This window comes from Heterodontus francisci, chromosome 1 (genome assembly GCF_036365525.1).
Source record: "Heterodontus francisci isolate sHetFra1 chromosome 1, sHetFra1.hap1, whole genome shotgun sequence".
NCBI lineage: Eukaryota > Metazoa > Chordata > Chondrichthyes > Heterodontiformes > Heterodontidae > Heterodontus > Heterodontus francisci.
Window position 1 is genome coordinate 265,611,288 of NC_090371.1, and position 15,094 is coordinate 265,626,381.

Below are 15,094 nucleotides of genomic sequence, written 5' to 3' on the forward strand. Positions count from 1 at the left end.
TAGAAATGAAACTGACCTTTCTTAACTTTGAATAAGAGAACATTTATTTACACAACTAATTTTAAAAAGGTGTGCAGTTTGGTTCTGCACATTACCACTAAGTACCTGCTGAACCTTGGACTCTTTATGAGGGCTTTCCTTGGCAGGTATCCTCCCAAACAATTTCCATCCATGAGCATTCTGCTCTAATGGTACTGAATCTTTAAGCTTCTTAGCAAACAAACTCCTGCAAAATGGGAGCAGACAGTTATTAGTTAGAATTTACCCTGTATCTAACTAGCACATCACACCAACATTGGTATTTTTGTACTGTAAAAAAAAAAATGCCTCTTTGCTTTGAAGCTAACTTCAATAGCAGTGCTGCAAGTTAAATGAGATGACACTACTGTCTTTGGAGCAATTGAAAACCACTTTAAAAAACAGTTGCTTATCTGGAGGCAACAAATATAAATATTGCAAATGAAAAAAGAAATTGTGAATGCTGAAAATCTGGAAACAATAACCAGAACTTGCCAGTAATGCACAACAGGTTCATCAGCATTTGGAAAATTGGAGACAGATTAAAATCACAACATGGAGACAAACAGAATTCCAAGGTTGGCATTTATGGGAGATGTGGCAGTGAATCAAACAGTATAAGTAAGAAAAAAATGCAATTGTTGAAATTCTCCTAGCTGCTCCTGGTAGTATTGGCTGTGGTTTACTTGTTCAGGTTGTGGGTAGGCAGAGCAGTCCAGCTTGTGTGTACCAGCTATGACTGTTTTCTGGCCAGAATGGACCCTTTCCCGACATCATGAAAGTTTCAGAGTCAGAAATGACAAGTGAAGTTACAACCAAACAAATATTCATACATAAACTTGTGCATGCACAGCTGTCTTCTGCTGTCAGTGATTTGGAACATACCTCACAAAATAAATGAAATGGATTTGAAATCAGTTTGCTTCAATTTATTACAGAGCTGCTTCGGCTTTATAATGGGGCCATAAAATGATTTATGTATTCTTTACACAAGTTGACACATCTTAAACCAGTTGCAAATCACATCTATTTCCAGAGATACCATTTGGACATAGAAGAGAGAAGGAATAAGGACTGCATATAATTTTGATTGCAATAACCTTTTCAGAGCTCAGTGAAATTTCATGTATTTTATCGCAAAGCTTTGTGAACTCTACTTGATAGCTATTAGTGAATGCAAAGATATTTAAACAGCGAGACGCAGATTTCAAAAATAGCTGCAGATTACCATAAAAACAATTCCATTCAAATGTTAAATGGTCTGAAAGATTCCCAGTAGTTTTCCTTTTGCCTTTGAGAAATGTATTTTTGATCGTAACTGCATTATACTGATAAAAGTTAAAAACTGTAAATGCTCTGTCAAATTGACTTAATACGGTTTGGGCCCAATGAAAGCAATACTCAAATGGAGACCTGTGGCTTCTACCCCCAGTTCTTCTCATCTATTGCCATATTTGTGGACCATTTGGAGATTGTTTTCTGGAGAGAAGCTCTAGATTTTCATGGTTGCGCACAAATGAATTGGGATCACTTGATGCCATGATGCACAACTTACAAGAAGGCTATGCCGATAAACCGAAACATGTAAATCAACAAATCCACAACACGTTTTTAACCAGCCTCCACCATACACTCAGGCAATGTATTCCAGACTATAACCACTCGCTGTGTGATAAAGTTTTTCCTCATGTCGCTTTTGCTTCTTTTACCAATTACTTTAAATTTGTGCCCTCGCATTCTCAATCCTTTCAAGAGTGGGAACAGTTTCTCCCCATCTGTCCAGACGCCTCTTGATTTTGAATGCTTCTATCAAATCTCCTCTCATCTAACTGTAGTCAGAGAATCACCTTTAATGACTCTCTGCCCGCTCCCACACCACTACTTCTGGTGCCCTCCAAGGAACTATTCTTGCCCCCTCCTAATTCTCATCTACATGCTACCCCTCAATGACATCAGAAAATACCATCAATTTCCACATGTAAGCTGATGACACCCAGCTCTACCTCACCATTACCTCTCTCAACCCCTCCACAGTTACTACATCAGACTGCTTGTCTGACATCCAGCACTGGATGAGTAAAAATTTTCTCCAATTAAATATTGGGAAGATCGAAGCCATTGTCTTCAGCCTTTGCTGTAAACTCTGTTCTCCAGCCACTGACTCCATCCCTTGCCCTGGCAACTGCCTGAGCTGAACTAGACGGTTTGCAACCTTTGTGTCATATTTCATCCAGAGATGAGCTTCTGACGACATATCTGCATTGTGATTAAGACCACCTATTTCCACATCCATAACGTCGTCCAGCTCCACCCGTCTCAGCTCATCTGCTACTGAAACCCTCATCCTTGCCTTTGTTACCTCGAAACTTGATTATTCCAACACATTCATGGCCAGCCTCCCACTTTCTACCCTCTATTAACTTGAAGTCATCCAAAACTTTACTGTCGCGGCCTTTCTTGCAGCAAGTTCCAGTCACCCTGTGCTCGCTGAACTACACTGGCTCCCAGTTAAACAATGCCTTGATTTTAAAATTCTCATATTTGTTTTCAAATCCCTCTGTGGCCTTGCCCCTCCTTAGTTCTGTAATCTCTTCCGAAATATCTGCAGTCTTCTAGTTCTGGCCTGTTAATCACTCCACCATTGGTAGCTGTGCTTTTAGCTGTTAAGGTCCTAAGCTCTGGAATTTCCTCCCTAAAACTCTCCACTTCTCTTTGCTCCTTTAAGACACTCTAAAACCTATCTCTTTGACCAAGCTTTTGGTCACCTGCCCTAATATCTCCTTGTGGTTTTGTAACGCTCCTGTGAAGAGTCTTGAGACATTTTATCACATGAAAGGAAGTTATGGCCAAGAACACAGAATAGCTTAAATAAAAACAAGAAATGCTGGAAATACTCAGCAGGTCTAGCAGCATCTGTGGAGAGAGAAGCAGAGTTAATGTTTCAAGTCAGTGACCCTTCTTCAGAACTGACAAATATTAGAAATGTAAAAGATTTTAAGTAAAGCGGGGGGGTGGGGACAGTTGAGCAAGAAATAACAAAAGAGGTGTTGATAGGAAAAGGTCACAGAGAATAACTGACCAGGTGGTCATGGAACAAAGGCAAATGGTATGTTAATGGTGTGCTGGTATAATGATGCTGGCACACCATAAGCACACCGTATGCCCTTGTTCCATGACCTCCTGGTCAGTTATTCTCTGTGGCCTTGTCCTATCAACACATCTTTTGTTATTTCTTGAGATTTGTTATTTGAGAGTTACAAGCTAGCCAGGAAGGATCTAAAGGGAGAGCTAAGAGGAGCAAGGAGAGGACACGAGAAGTCATTGGCGGATAGGATCAGGGAAAACCCTAAGGCTTTCTATAGGTATATCAGGAATAAAAGAATGACTAGAGTTAGATTAGGGCCAATCAAGGATAGTAGTGGGAAGTTGTGTGTGGAATCAGAGGAGATAGGGGAAGCGTTAAATGAATATTTTGCGTCAGTATTTACAGTAGAGAAAGAAAATGTTGTCGAGGAGAATACTGAGATTCAGGCTACTAGGCTAGATGGGATTGAGGTTCACAAGGAGGAGGTGTTAGCAATTTTGGAAAGTGTGAAAATAGATAAGTCCCCTGGGCCAGATGGGATTTATCCTAGGATTCTCTGGGAAGCCAGGGAGGAGATTGCAGAGCCTTTGTCCTTGATCTTTATGTCGTCATTGTCGACAGGAATAGTGCCGGAAGACTGGAGGATAGCAAATGTTGTCCCCTTGTTCAAGAAGGGGAGTAGAGACAGCCCTGGTAATTATAGACCTGTGAGCCTTACTTCGGTTGTGGGTAAAATGTTGGAAAAGGTTATAAGAGACAGGATTTATAATCATCTTGAAAAGAATAAGTTCATTCGCGATAGTCAGCATGGTTTTGTGACGGGTAGGTTGTGCCTCACAAACCTTATTGAGTTTTTCGAGAAGGTGACCAAACAGGTGGATGAGGGTAAAGCCGTGGATGTGGTGTATATGGATTTCAGTAAGGCGTTTGATAAGGTTCCCCACGGTAGGCTATTGCAGAAAATACCGAAGTATGGGGTTGAAGGTGATTTAGAGCTTTGGATCAGAAATTGGCTAGCTGAAAGAAGACAGAGGGTGGTGGTTGATGGCAAATGTTCATCCTGGAGTTTAGTTACTAGTGGTGTACCGCAAGGATCTGTTTTGGGGCCACTGCTGTTTGCCATTTTTATAAATGACCTGGAAGAGGGTGTAGAAGGGTGGGTTAGTAAATTTGCGGATGACACGAAGGTCGGTGGAGTTGTGGATAGTGCCGAAGAATGTTGTAGGGTACAGAGGGACATAGATAGGCTGCAGAGCTGGGCTGAGAGATGGCAAATGGAGTTTAATGCGGAAAAGTGTGAGGTGATTCACTTTGGAAGGAGTAACAGGAATGCAGAGTACTGGGCTAATGGGAAGATTCTTGGTAGTGTAGATGAACAGAGAGATCTTGGTGTCCAGGTACATAAATCCCTGAAGGTTGCCACCCAGGTTAATAGGGCTGTTAAGAAGGCATATGGTGTGTTAGCTTTTATTAGTAGGGGGATCGAGTTTCGGAGCCACGAGGTCATGCTGAAGCTGTACAAAACTCTGGTGAGACCGCACCTGGAGTATTGCGTGCAGTTCTGGTCACCACATTATAGGAAGGATGTGGAAGCTTTGGAAAGGGTGCAGAGGAGATTTACTAGGATGTTGCCTGGTATGGAGGGAAGGTCTTACGAGGAAAGGCTGAGAGACTTGAGGTTGTTTTCGTTGGAGAGAAGGAGGAGGAGAGGTGACTTAATAGAGACATATAAGATAATCAGAGGGTTAGATAGGGTGGATAGTGAGAGTCTTTTTCCTCGGATGGTGATGGCAAACACGAGGGGACATAGCTTTAAGTTGAGCGGTGATAGATATAGGACAGATGGCAGAGGTAGTTTCTTTACTCAGAGAGTAGTAGGGGCGTGGAACACCCTGCCTGCAGCAGTAGTAGACTCGCCAACTTTAAGGGCATTTAAGTGGTCATTGGATAGACATATGGATGAAAATGGGATAGTGTAGGTCAGATGGTTTCACAGGTTGGCGCAACATCGAGGGCCGAAGGGCCTGTACTGCGCTGTAATGTTCTAATTCTAAAAAAAAAAGGGTCACTGACCTGAAACGTTAACTCTGCTTCTCTCTCCACAGATGCTGCCAGACCTGCTGAGTATTTCCAGCATCTGCAGTATTTTGCTTTTATTACACAGAATAGCTTGCCAAGATAAAATACCATGAAAAAACAAAAGTGGTTTGATTATTAATTACAAATGAGATTTTGTCATGAACAGATCTGGCAAGCAGTCAGAAGAGCAACATCATCCAAAAGTGCACTGGTGTGCTTTGGCTGTCATATTGATGATTACAGGAGACAGATAAGAAGATATCTGACACACTGAGAATTATCCAAATTCACATTAGCTTATATTTTAATTGCTTAAGAATTCCCCTAAATTGCTTGATAATCATATTTTAAAAAAACAAAGCAACATGTAAATCCAAAGCAGATATGTTACTATGTCAAAAAATGGATATATATAACTTGAGTCCTGTGAATTCCAATGCAAATCAGCTTATACTCGCGTACACAGACTTTTAAAAAAAAATTTGTTCATGGGATCTGGGTGTTTCTGGCAATGCTAGCATTTATTACCCATCCCTAAAAGTGCAATTAGAGATCAGCTTTTTGTTTTGATAGTATCAAACTCGTCTTTGAGCAACGGTTTAAAAATTAAATCTGACAACAGCCCGTTAAAGTTGACACATTTATCACCTGTCATCAGGAACCATCCACAATATGCAGAAGTTAGATATTCGTCAAGCATTTCATCATGAGTTCTGGTACCATGTTTAACAAAAAACACTCCTTGTAAATGTACTTTATTTAAAAATAAGATCTCAATTTTTTTGGAACTGAACAGATTCTTGGAATTCTGAATTGATTTTTTTCACAGCTTGTTTCAGCTGTAATTAACTGCTCCCCCTGTATTCTTTGAACACATTTGTCTCAATTTGGAATAATTAAAATGTAGGATTTTCAAAACACAGCTCTTCTTGCTTTTGGTTACAAATAAGAATCAAAGAATTGCACAGAAAATTATTCTGAAAATTTTTCAGAATATGTTTTGACTTTAGTTACTTTTATGTACATGAATGACCAACTTTCTCTCCTCCCCCTCTTGATTTCACCAGGGGAGAAACTATGAACACAAAATGCTGTTGGAATGATTTTTTAAACTTGAGGGAAATGGACTGGTGTGCCAGGGTCAAATCCAGCCCAGACTGATAGCATAGAAGAAATCTGTCTCTGCCAGGGCCTTATTGAGTTCAAGTATCATCCTAATTCCTGACTAAGAATGTTTGTCAATGCAAAAGTCCCATTAAATTTATAATTTCTCTCTCTCTCCCATTTAAGTGGCGCTCCTGGTGTATGCATTCACACATTACACAAGATAGTCTCATTGCATGAGAAGAAATGTTGCATGCTAAACAAAAGGAAATCTGGTTATCCAAGTGCTGTTAACTCTCCTGGAATTGGGATTACAGCACGCTCAGACAGAGTCTTCAAATAATTTTGTATTGTATTTTGATTGTAAGCAACTTTTTTATTCAATTTAGTGGTGCGAGGGTTGTTCGCCCCTGCCCCCCACAATGAGCTATTCTTGCATAATCAGCAATAACCCTTAGGTAAAAAAGCAAGGTCCTGCTGATTGATAGTTTTAGCTAATCTGATAATTTTGAGATCGCTACCAGCTCACCTGGGCAGTTGGAGCCAATGGTTACACATCAATATAAAGGCAGTTTTCAGGTTTACAGATTTTAAGAGGGTCAAAGCAGTATTATTTGACGAGTTTCCAACAATAGTGTGGACACAGGTGGAAGAAAAGCTCAGGGTTAGTTATGACCTCTTCAAAATCCAACTTATACCATTTAGGTTCACGCATGCAAAATGGTAATTCCACAGTTATTTACAACTTATATTTATTTAGTTAGGAGGTGGCTATTCAGTCCACTGTTTCCGACTACAATCAACAACTCATCCCAATCCCCAGATCTCTCCACATAGCCCTGTATCTGCCTTGGCTTGAAGCGTTTGTTTACTCTTCCTTTACAGACATAAACTGTCTCTGCCTCAACTACAACCTGAGGTAAAGCATTCTAGGCTCCAACAACACTTCACAAAGAAATCTTTCCTAATCCCTCAGCTCCCTATGAAATTTTGAAGTGGTGGTCCATCTTTGATTCGCCAACCAGACAGAACAATAGCCTCGAATTCTGTAGGTGTTCTGCCAATCACCCACTGCAATTTTGGTGAAAGATCAGATTAAATCCCAGATAAATTATGGAAATAGCTAATAAAACCACTTTTTATGCCATTTCTCAAAAAGGTCTGCTGAGCTGCTGACATCATAGTGGGAGATTGGTAGAATCCCTGCAAAAATGAAGGCCGAGTTTCTTCCTATTGACCCAATAAAACCCTACACAAGTTTAATAACTTATTAAATCTTCTTTTAGCCTTCTCTACTCCAATGGAAATGGTTCCAGTATTTAATTTATCAATTAATAGTTTATCGACTCTGGTATCCTCATGAAGAATCTGTAGGCCTAAATTCATTAGCAACTGAAAGAGTGGGTTATTCGTCCAATGCACAAAGACGACCAAGGACTGTTCTAAATTGGTCCTTAGGGTTCATTATCAAAATTCCATCTATCTGTGAGCATCAAGAGGGCGCTGGTTGATGCCAGCTCACTGGTTGGTGTCTGACCAATTTCAGCCAACTTAGGCCAGCTGAGGCCCACAAGTGAGTCCAGGGAACAGGGAGAGAAATAATCGGTGGGTGGGGGGGAGCAGTGAGCTCAGACCAGAAACAGATGCAGTGTTAATGTCAGAGCATAGAGCAGCACCCTCACTCTTCATGGCTCTACGTAAAGGTACCTTACCTGCAGGCTTCTTCCACTGCCTGCAGCAGTCCCCTGAGGGACCAGGCCACTGTACAGCCTGAAATAGTAGTCAGACCTTGTGGCAATATTTAACTAATTTCCCCAAATGGTCTGCAAATGGGCTCGAGAGTCTCATTGCCACCTAAAAAAAGGCCCTGGCGAATTTAGCAGTGGTCTGGTAAATGCATAAGTCAAGTGCAACCCATCCCACTGCTGTAGCTTCCATCGTTGCATCTGTTTTATGCCTGCATAACAGGTGCAAGAATCTCAAATTTCTACTCCTATGACTTTAATGTCCTTTCTATGATGGGGCACCCAAAACTGGACACATGTCTCCATCCAGAAAAGAATTGGCATTTATGAATCATCTTTCACAATCTCAGGATATCCAAAAGCTCCTCAAAGCCAATAAAGTACAAGTGCAGTCACTGTAGTGAAAAACAGCAGCCAATTGCACACAGCAAGATCCCAGAATAGTGAGACAAATAACCAGATAATATGCTTTATTGATGCTGTTTGAGGAATAGATGCTGGCCATGACACAAGAAGTTACCTATTCTTCAAATGGGGACCTCAGTTTAACATTTTAGCAAAAAGAGATAGCAGCTCCAACTCGTGAGTATACCCCCAGTAATGTACAAAGTACCTGGTGTAGGATTTAAACCCATACCTACAAACTCAGAAGTGAGAGGTACCACTGAGCCAAAACTGACAAATTTATTAGCTCTTGGTTCTACACCCCTATTAATAAAATCCAAAATGCTATTTGTTTTTTTTTATAGTTTTATCTACCTAACAATTTGTTCTATGAATTAGAGCCTTGGGATCTATAAAGGCTCCTGAAAAAGCCTGAACATTATACTAAAGTGCTTAAAACATATTAGATAAGTCAAAAAGTAAAATTTGAAAAATGAAATAAAGTAAATCAAATATACCTCTTGGTCATATTACCACAAAAATCTTTCTCTTTACAAATTCTGATGGACTTGTGCATTGCTCGTATTTTCTGTTTTTATTATAAATGATTTGAGTCAGGGAGTTTCTAGCACCAGTGATTCTTCAGTAACTCATCGCACACATGTATCTTATGTGATTTAACATATTGTAATGACCTATACACTTTGAGCACAAGGAAAATCAAACAGTCATCATGGATGAGGCTCTATGATAGCATTACTCATAGCATGGTTCACATTAGTTGCTTGCAAATATTTTTAATAGCCTGTTATCTTAAAAACATTCACAACATTCAAGAATGCATTATTTAATTACAACAACTTGCATTTATATAGCACCTTCAATGTTGTAAAACATCCAAAGCCCTGCATTCTGATAAATCTAGAAAACATACAGATTTCAAAGGACAAAGAACAGTACAGCACAGGAACAGGCCATTCGGCCCTCCAAGCCTTGATGCCTGCCTAAATTAAAACCTTCTGCACTTCCGGGGACCGTATCCCTCTATTCCCATCCTATTCATGTATTTGTCAAGATGCCTCTTAAACGTCGCTATCGTATCTGCTTCCACCACCTCCCCTGGCAGCAAGTTCCAAGCATTCACCACCCTCTGTGTAAAAAACTTGCCTCGCACATCCCCTCTAAACTTTGCCCCTCTCACCTTAAACCTATGCCCCCTAGTAACTGACTCTTCCACCCTGGGAAAAAGCTTCTGACTATCCACTCTGTCCATGCCGCTCATAACTTTGTAAACCTCTATCATGTCGCCCCTCCACCTCCGTCATTCCAGTGAAAACAATCTGAGTTTATCCAACCTCTCCTCATAGCTAATGCCCTCCAGACCAGGCAACATCCTGGTAAACCTCTTCTGTAACCTCTCCAAAGCCTCCACGTCCTTCTGGTAGTGTGGCAACCAGAATTGCACGCAATATTCTAAGTGTGGCCTAATACAAACGTGCATTAAGTAGAAAGAGACTTGCACTTACATAGCTTAACTTAGGAGGAGTAGGCCATTTAGCCCTTCAAGCCTGCTCTGCCGTTCAATAAAATCACGACTGATCTGGTTATGGTCTCAACTTCATTTTTCTGTCTGCTCCCCATAACCCTGGACTCCTCACCAAACAAAAATCTACCTAACTCAGCCATGATTCAATGACCCCGCCTCCACTGCTCCCTGGGAAGAGAATTCCACAGACTAATGACCCTCAGAGAAAAAATTTCTCATCTCAAACTGTGACTCCTAGTTCTGGTCTCCCCCACAAGAGGAAACATCCTCCCGGTATCCACTCTATCAAGTTTCCTCAGGAACTTACACGTTTCAATAAGATCACTTCTCATTCTTCTAAACTCCAACATGTATAAGCCCAACCTGTTCAACCTTTCTTCACAAGACAAGCCCTTCATCCCTGGAATGAGTCGAATGAACATTCTCAGAACTGCTTCTAACGCAATTATATCCTTTTTCAAGTGAGACAACCAAAACTGTACACAGTACTCCAGATATGGTCTCATGAGGGCCCTGTACAGCTGCAGTAAAACTTCAAAATAAGAGCAAAACACTGCCGATGCTGGGCCTCTGAAATGAGAACAGAAAGTGCCGGAAACACTCAGCAAGTCTGGCAGCATCTGTGGGGAGAGAAACACAGTTAAGGTTTCAGGTCCGAGTTCCTTCATCAGAACTAGCAAAGGTTAGAACTGCAACACTCTGAGCAAGTGAGGTGGGGATGGGGGGGTGGGGGAAAGAGAGAAGAAGGAGGAGGAAAGACCGAAAGGACAGAGGGGCTAAGAGATTAAATGACAGACATCATGGAATACAATGCAAATGGAGTGTTAAATAGTTGAAGCAAAAGACAAAGCATGAGTCCAGAGAGAGCGCTAATGGCAGGTGAACAGATCTGTATAAAAGCAAAAACATGAAAAATAAGGTTAGACCAGCACATAGATTTAAAAATATATATATAAAAAAAAAATATTGGGGTCCATGGTTTGAAATTATTGAACGCAATAATCCAGAAGGCTGTAGGGTGCCTAATCGGAAAATGAGGTGCTGTTCCTTGAGCCTGTGGTGATGTTCACTGCAGCACTGCAGAAATGTGGGAATGGGAACAAGGTGAAATATTAAAATGGCAAGCAACTGGAAGCCGGGATAATGCTTGGACCAAGCAGAAGTGCTCTGCAAAGCAGTCACCCAATCTGTGTTTGGTCTCCCCAATGTAGAGAAGATCAAACTGTGAGCAATGAATACAGTATACTAAATTGAAAGTACAAGCAAATCGTTTTTTGGATGGTGAGGAGAGAGAAGATAAAAGGGCAGGTATTACGCCTCCAGAAGTTGCATGGGAAGGTGCTGTGGGAAAGGGAAGAGGCATCAGGGGTGATGGAGGAATGGACCAGGGTGTCACGGAGGGAACGGTCCATTCGGAATGCTTATTCCTATTTGGTGCCACTCAAGAGTAGTCAGAAGTTTGAATCCTGGGCAATTTCTCTTCTTAACCTGGGGGTGCTGATCTGCAGCACCACTGTTCTGTCAAATCACTCAGGACTAACTGGATAAAGAGAACCAAAGACCCTTCTAATCGATATGCCTCAACTACTCAATCCAGCTGACTGATCAACAGAGCTTACCGGCATAAACAAGTTACAGCTCAAGGTCAAACTAATTGCATGGTTATGCCATTTAATTACTGTAAAAGGACGGACAAATCTGGTCTAGAAATTAGAAATGGCTATTTTCAATTCCATACATCAAGATAAAATTTGCTCAGACTGTAGAGCACATTGTGGAATTGGTCACTTTGAATAGTAACTGTCTTTCTGACAAGGATTTACATTGATCAACCTTTTCATGTCATTCAACAGCATTTAGAGCTTTTGTGTGATAATTTTCAGTAAAACTACCTCAACCTTAATACTTATCTCCTTTCTTCCCACCGATGCAATGCCAAATACAAGAAAATTAGTTCAGAGAAACTCAACTCCAGAATATGCAACCACACGTTCAATTATACATAAATAAAAGCAAAATACTGCGGATGCTGGAAATCTGAAATAAAAACATAAAATGCTGGAAATATTCAGCAGGTCTGGCAGCATCCGTGGAGACAGAAGCAAAATTAACATTTCAGATCTGTGACCTTTCAATAGAAACTCTGCTTCTCTCTCCACAGATGCTGCCAGACTTGCTGAGTATTTCCAGCGTTTTCTGTTTTAAGAACCTAAGAAATAGGAGTAGCAGGCCATTCAGCCCCTCAAGTCTGCCCCATCATTCAATAAGATCATGGCTGATCTGCCCCAGACCTCAACTCCTCTTTCGTGCCAGCTCCCCATAGCCCTCAACTTCCCGATATTTCAAAAATCTACCTCCTCTTTAAATACTTTCAGTGATCTAGCCTCCATAATTCTCTCGGGTAGAGAATTCTAGACATTCGCTACCCTCCGAGAGAAGAAATTCCCTCGCATCTCTGTTTTAAATGAGTGTTCCCCTATTCTGTAACTATGTCCCCCAGTTCGAGATTCCCCCACTAGTGGAAACATCTTCTCAACATCAACCCTGTCAAGCCCCCTCAGAATCTTGTACGTTTCAATAAGAGCACCCCTCATTCCTCTAAACTCCAATGAATAAAGGCCTAACCTATTTAGCTGTTCTTGATAAGTCAACCCCTTCATCCCAGGAATCAGCCGAGTGAATCTCTTTTGAACTGCCTCCAATGCCAGTTTATCCTTTCTTAAATACGGGGACCAAAACTGTGCACAGTACTCCAGGTGTGGCCTCACCAACACCCTGTACAGTTGTAACAAGACTTCCCTGTTTTTAAACTTCAACCCCCTAGCAGTAAAGGCAAAAATTCCATTTGCCTTCTTAATTACTTGCTGCACCTGCATGCTAACTTTTTGTGTTTCATGGACAAGAATACCCAGATCCCTCCGTGCTGCACTTTTTTGGAGTCTCTCTCCATTTCAATAATAGTCTGCCTTTTGAGTCTTCCTACCAAAGTGCATGACCTCACACTTTCCTACATTAAACGCCACCTGCCAAGTTTTTGCCCACTCACTCAACCTATCTCTATCCCCTTGCAGATTCCTTATGTCCTCATCACAACATGCCCTCCCACCTATTTGTATCAGCAAATCTGGATATATTATACTCTGTTCCCTCCTCCAAGTCATTAACATAGATGGTAAATAATTGGGGCCCTAGGACTGATCCTTGTGGCATTCCACTACCTATGCCTTTCCAACCTGAAAAAGACCCATTAATCCCGACACTCGGTCTTCTGTGAGTTAACCAATCCTCAATCCATGCTAATACATTACCCCCAATACCATGAGCTCCTATCTTGTGCAATAATCTTTTATGTGGCACCTTACCGAATACCTTCTGGAAATCCAATTACACTATATCTACTTGTTCCCCTTTATCAACTCTGCTTGTTATATCCTCAAAGAACTCTAGCAAATTTGTCAAACATGATTTCCCTTTCACAAAACCATGTTGACTCTGTTTGATTGCGATAAGCTTTTCTAAATGTCCTGCTATTTCTTCGTTAATAATGGACTCTAGCATTTCCCCAACGACCGATGTTGGGCTGACTGGCCTATAGTTTCATGCTTTTTGTCTCCCTCCCTTCTTGAACAGGGGCGTCACATTAGCGGTTTTCCAATCCACTGGGACCCTCCCGAAATCCAATGCCTCCACTATCGCTGCAGCCACTTCCTTTAAAACCCTTGGATGCAGGTCATTGGGTCCTGGCAACTTGTCTGCCTTTAGTCCCATTAGTTTGTCAAATACTTCGTCCCTCGTGATGGAGACTGTTACTAGATCTTTCCTCCCATTAGCTCCTTGCTTATCTGATATTTGTGGTAAGTTTATAGTGTCGTCCACTGTCAAGACCGATGCAAAATATTGGTTTAAATTATCTGCTATTTCCTTGTTCCCCGTTATCAATTCACCAGTTGCATACTCTCTTTTTATATACCCGTAGAAGCTCTTGCTGTTTGTTTTTATATTTCTTGCCAATTTACTTTCATAATCAATTTTCTCCCTCATTAGCTTTTTAGTCATCCGCTGCTGGTTCCTAAAAAATTCCCAATCCTCTGGCCTACCAAATGTTTTCGCCGCTTTGTATGCCTTAGTTTTTGATTGGATACTCTCCTTGACCGCCTTTGTTAACCACGGGTCGTTCATCCTTCTCATCGAGTCCTCCTCCTCCTTTTTGACCGGGATAAATTTTTGATGAGTGTAATGAAATATCTGCTTAAATGTCTGCTACTACTCATCCACTGACCTTCCCCTTCGTCTACTTTCCCAGCCTGCTTTAGACTACTCTTTCTTCATACCTCTGTAATTGCCCTGGTTTAAATTGAGGACACTGGTTTGAGACCTGAGTTTTGCTCACTCTCAAAGTGAATTTGAAATTCTACCATGTTGTGATCGCTACACCCTCGAGGATCCTTAACTGAGATATCTGTTATTAATCCCACATCATTACACATTACTAAATCTAAAATAGCCTGTTCCCAAGTAGGTTCTGCAACGCTCTAAATAACGATCCCTGATGCACTCTACAAATTCATCTTCCTGTTCCTCTGCCAATCTGATTTGACCAGTCAATGTACATAGTTCTTTATCAACACCATATCTACTACGTTCACATCAGATTCAATGATGCAATTTCTGTTATACATCAACACACACGCACATGAACACCACCATTTACAGCACATTATGTATCCACAGAAGCTCTATACCTGTCCATCAGTAAGAGTAGAGACGGCGCAGCCATGTTTTTAAAAAGGGGAGTCAACCTCACTTCAATTAAATCACTAAAACCAATAATCCCTCCAGCATTGAATCCAGTTCATTGTCGTTCTCCTGAATTTTCTTAAATCAGAAAGTGGAAGACTGCAGAATCTCAGTCCATTATCTTATTACACATAAATTTATGAAATATAGCTTAAAGCCAAAGTATTAAGCTTTGTGGAAATCCAGGTAAGTGCCTCAACAGCAATCCAGTTCAATACTAACATTAGAGGAGGAGGCGGCCTAAAAATTTACACAATACCTTAGGGAGGGGCTGACTGCAATGAGAAGGCCTGCCCACAGAAACTCAAATAAAAGCTGTTCAGAGGTGTCAGATTA

The 15,094-nt window shown here is 41.1% G+C and overlaps 1 protein-coding gene across 2 annotated transcripts in view; it reads right to left on the reverse strand.

Annotated features, from left to right (window-relative positions):
- The window catches only part of tbc1d14 (TBC1 domain family, member 14), a 120,872-nt gene that overhangs the window by 82,872 nt on the left and 22,906 nt on the right, over positions 1 to 15,094 (reverse strand). For both annotated transcript variants that reach the window (XM_068044055.1, XM_068044045.1), the window contains exon 3: positions 106 to 226. In XM_068044055.1, the coding sequence (XP_067900156.1) occupies positions 106 to 226 (121 nt within the window). The remainder of the gene's footprint in view (positions 1 to 105; positions 227 to 15,094) is intronic.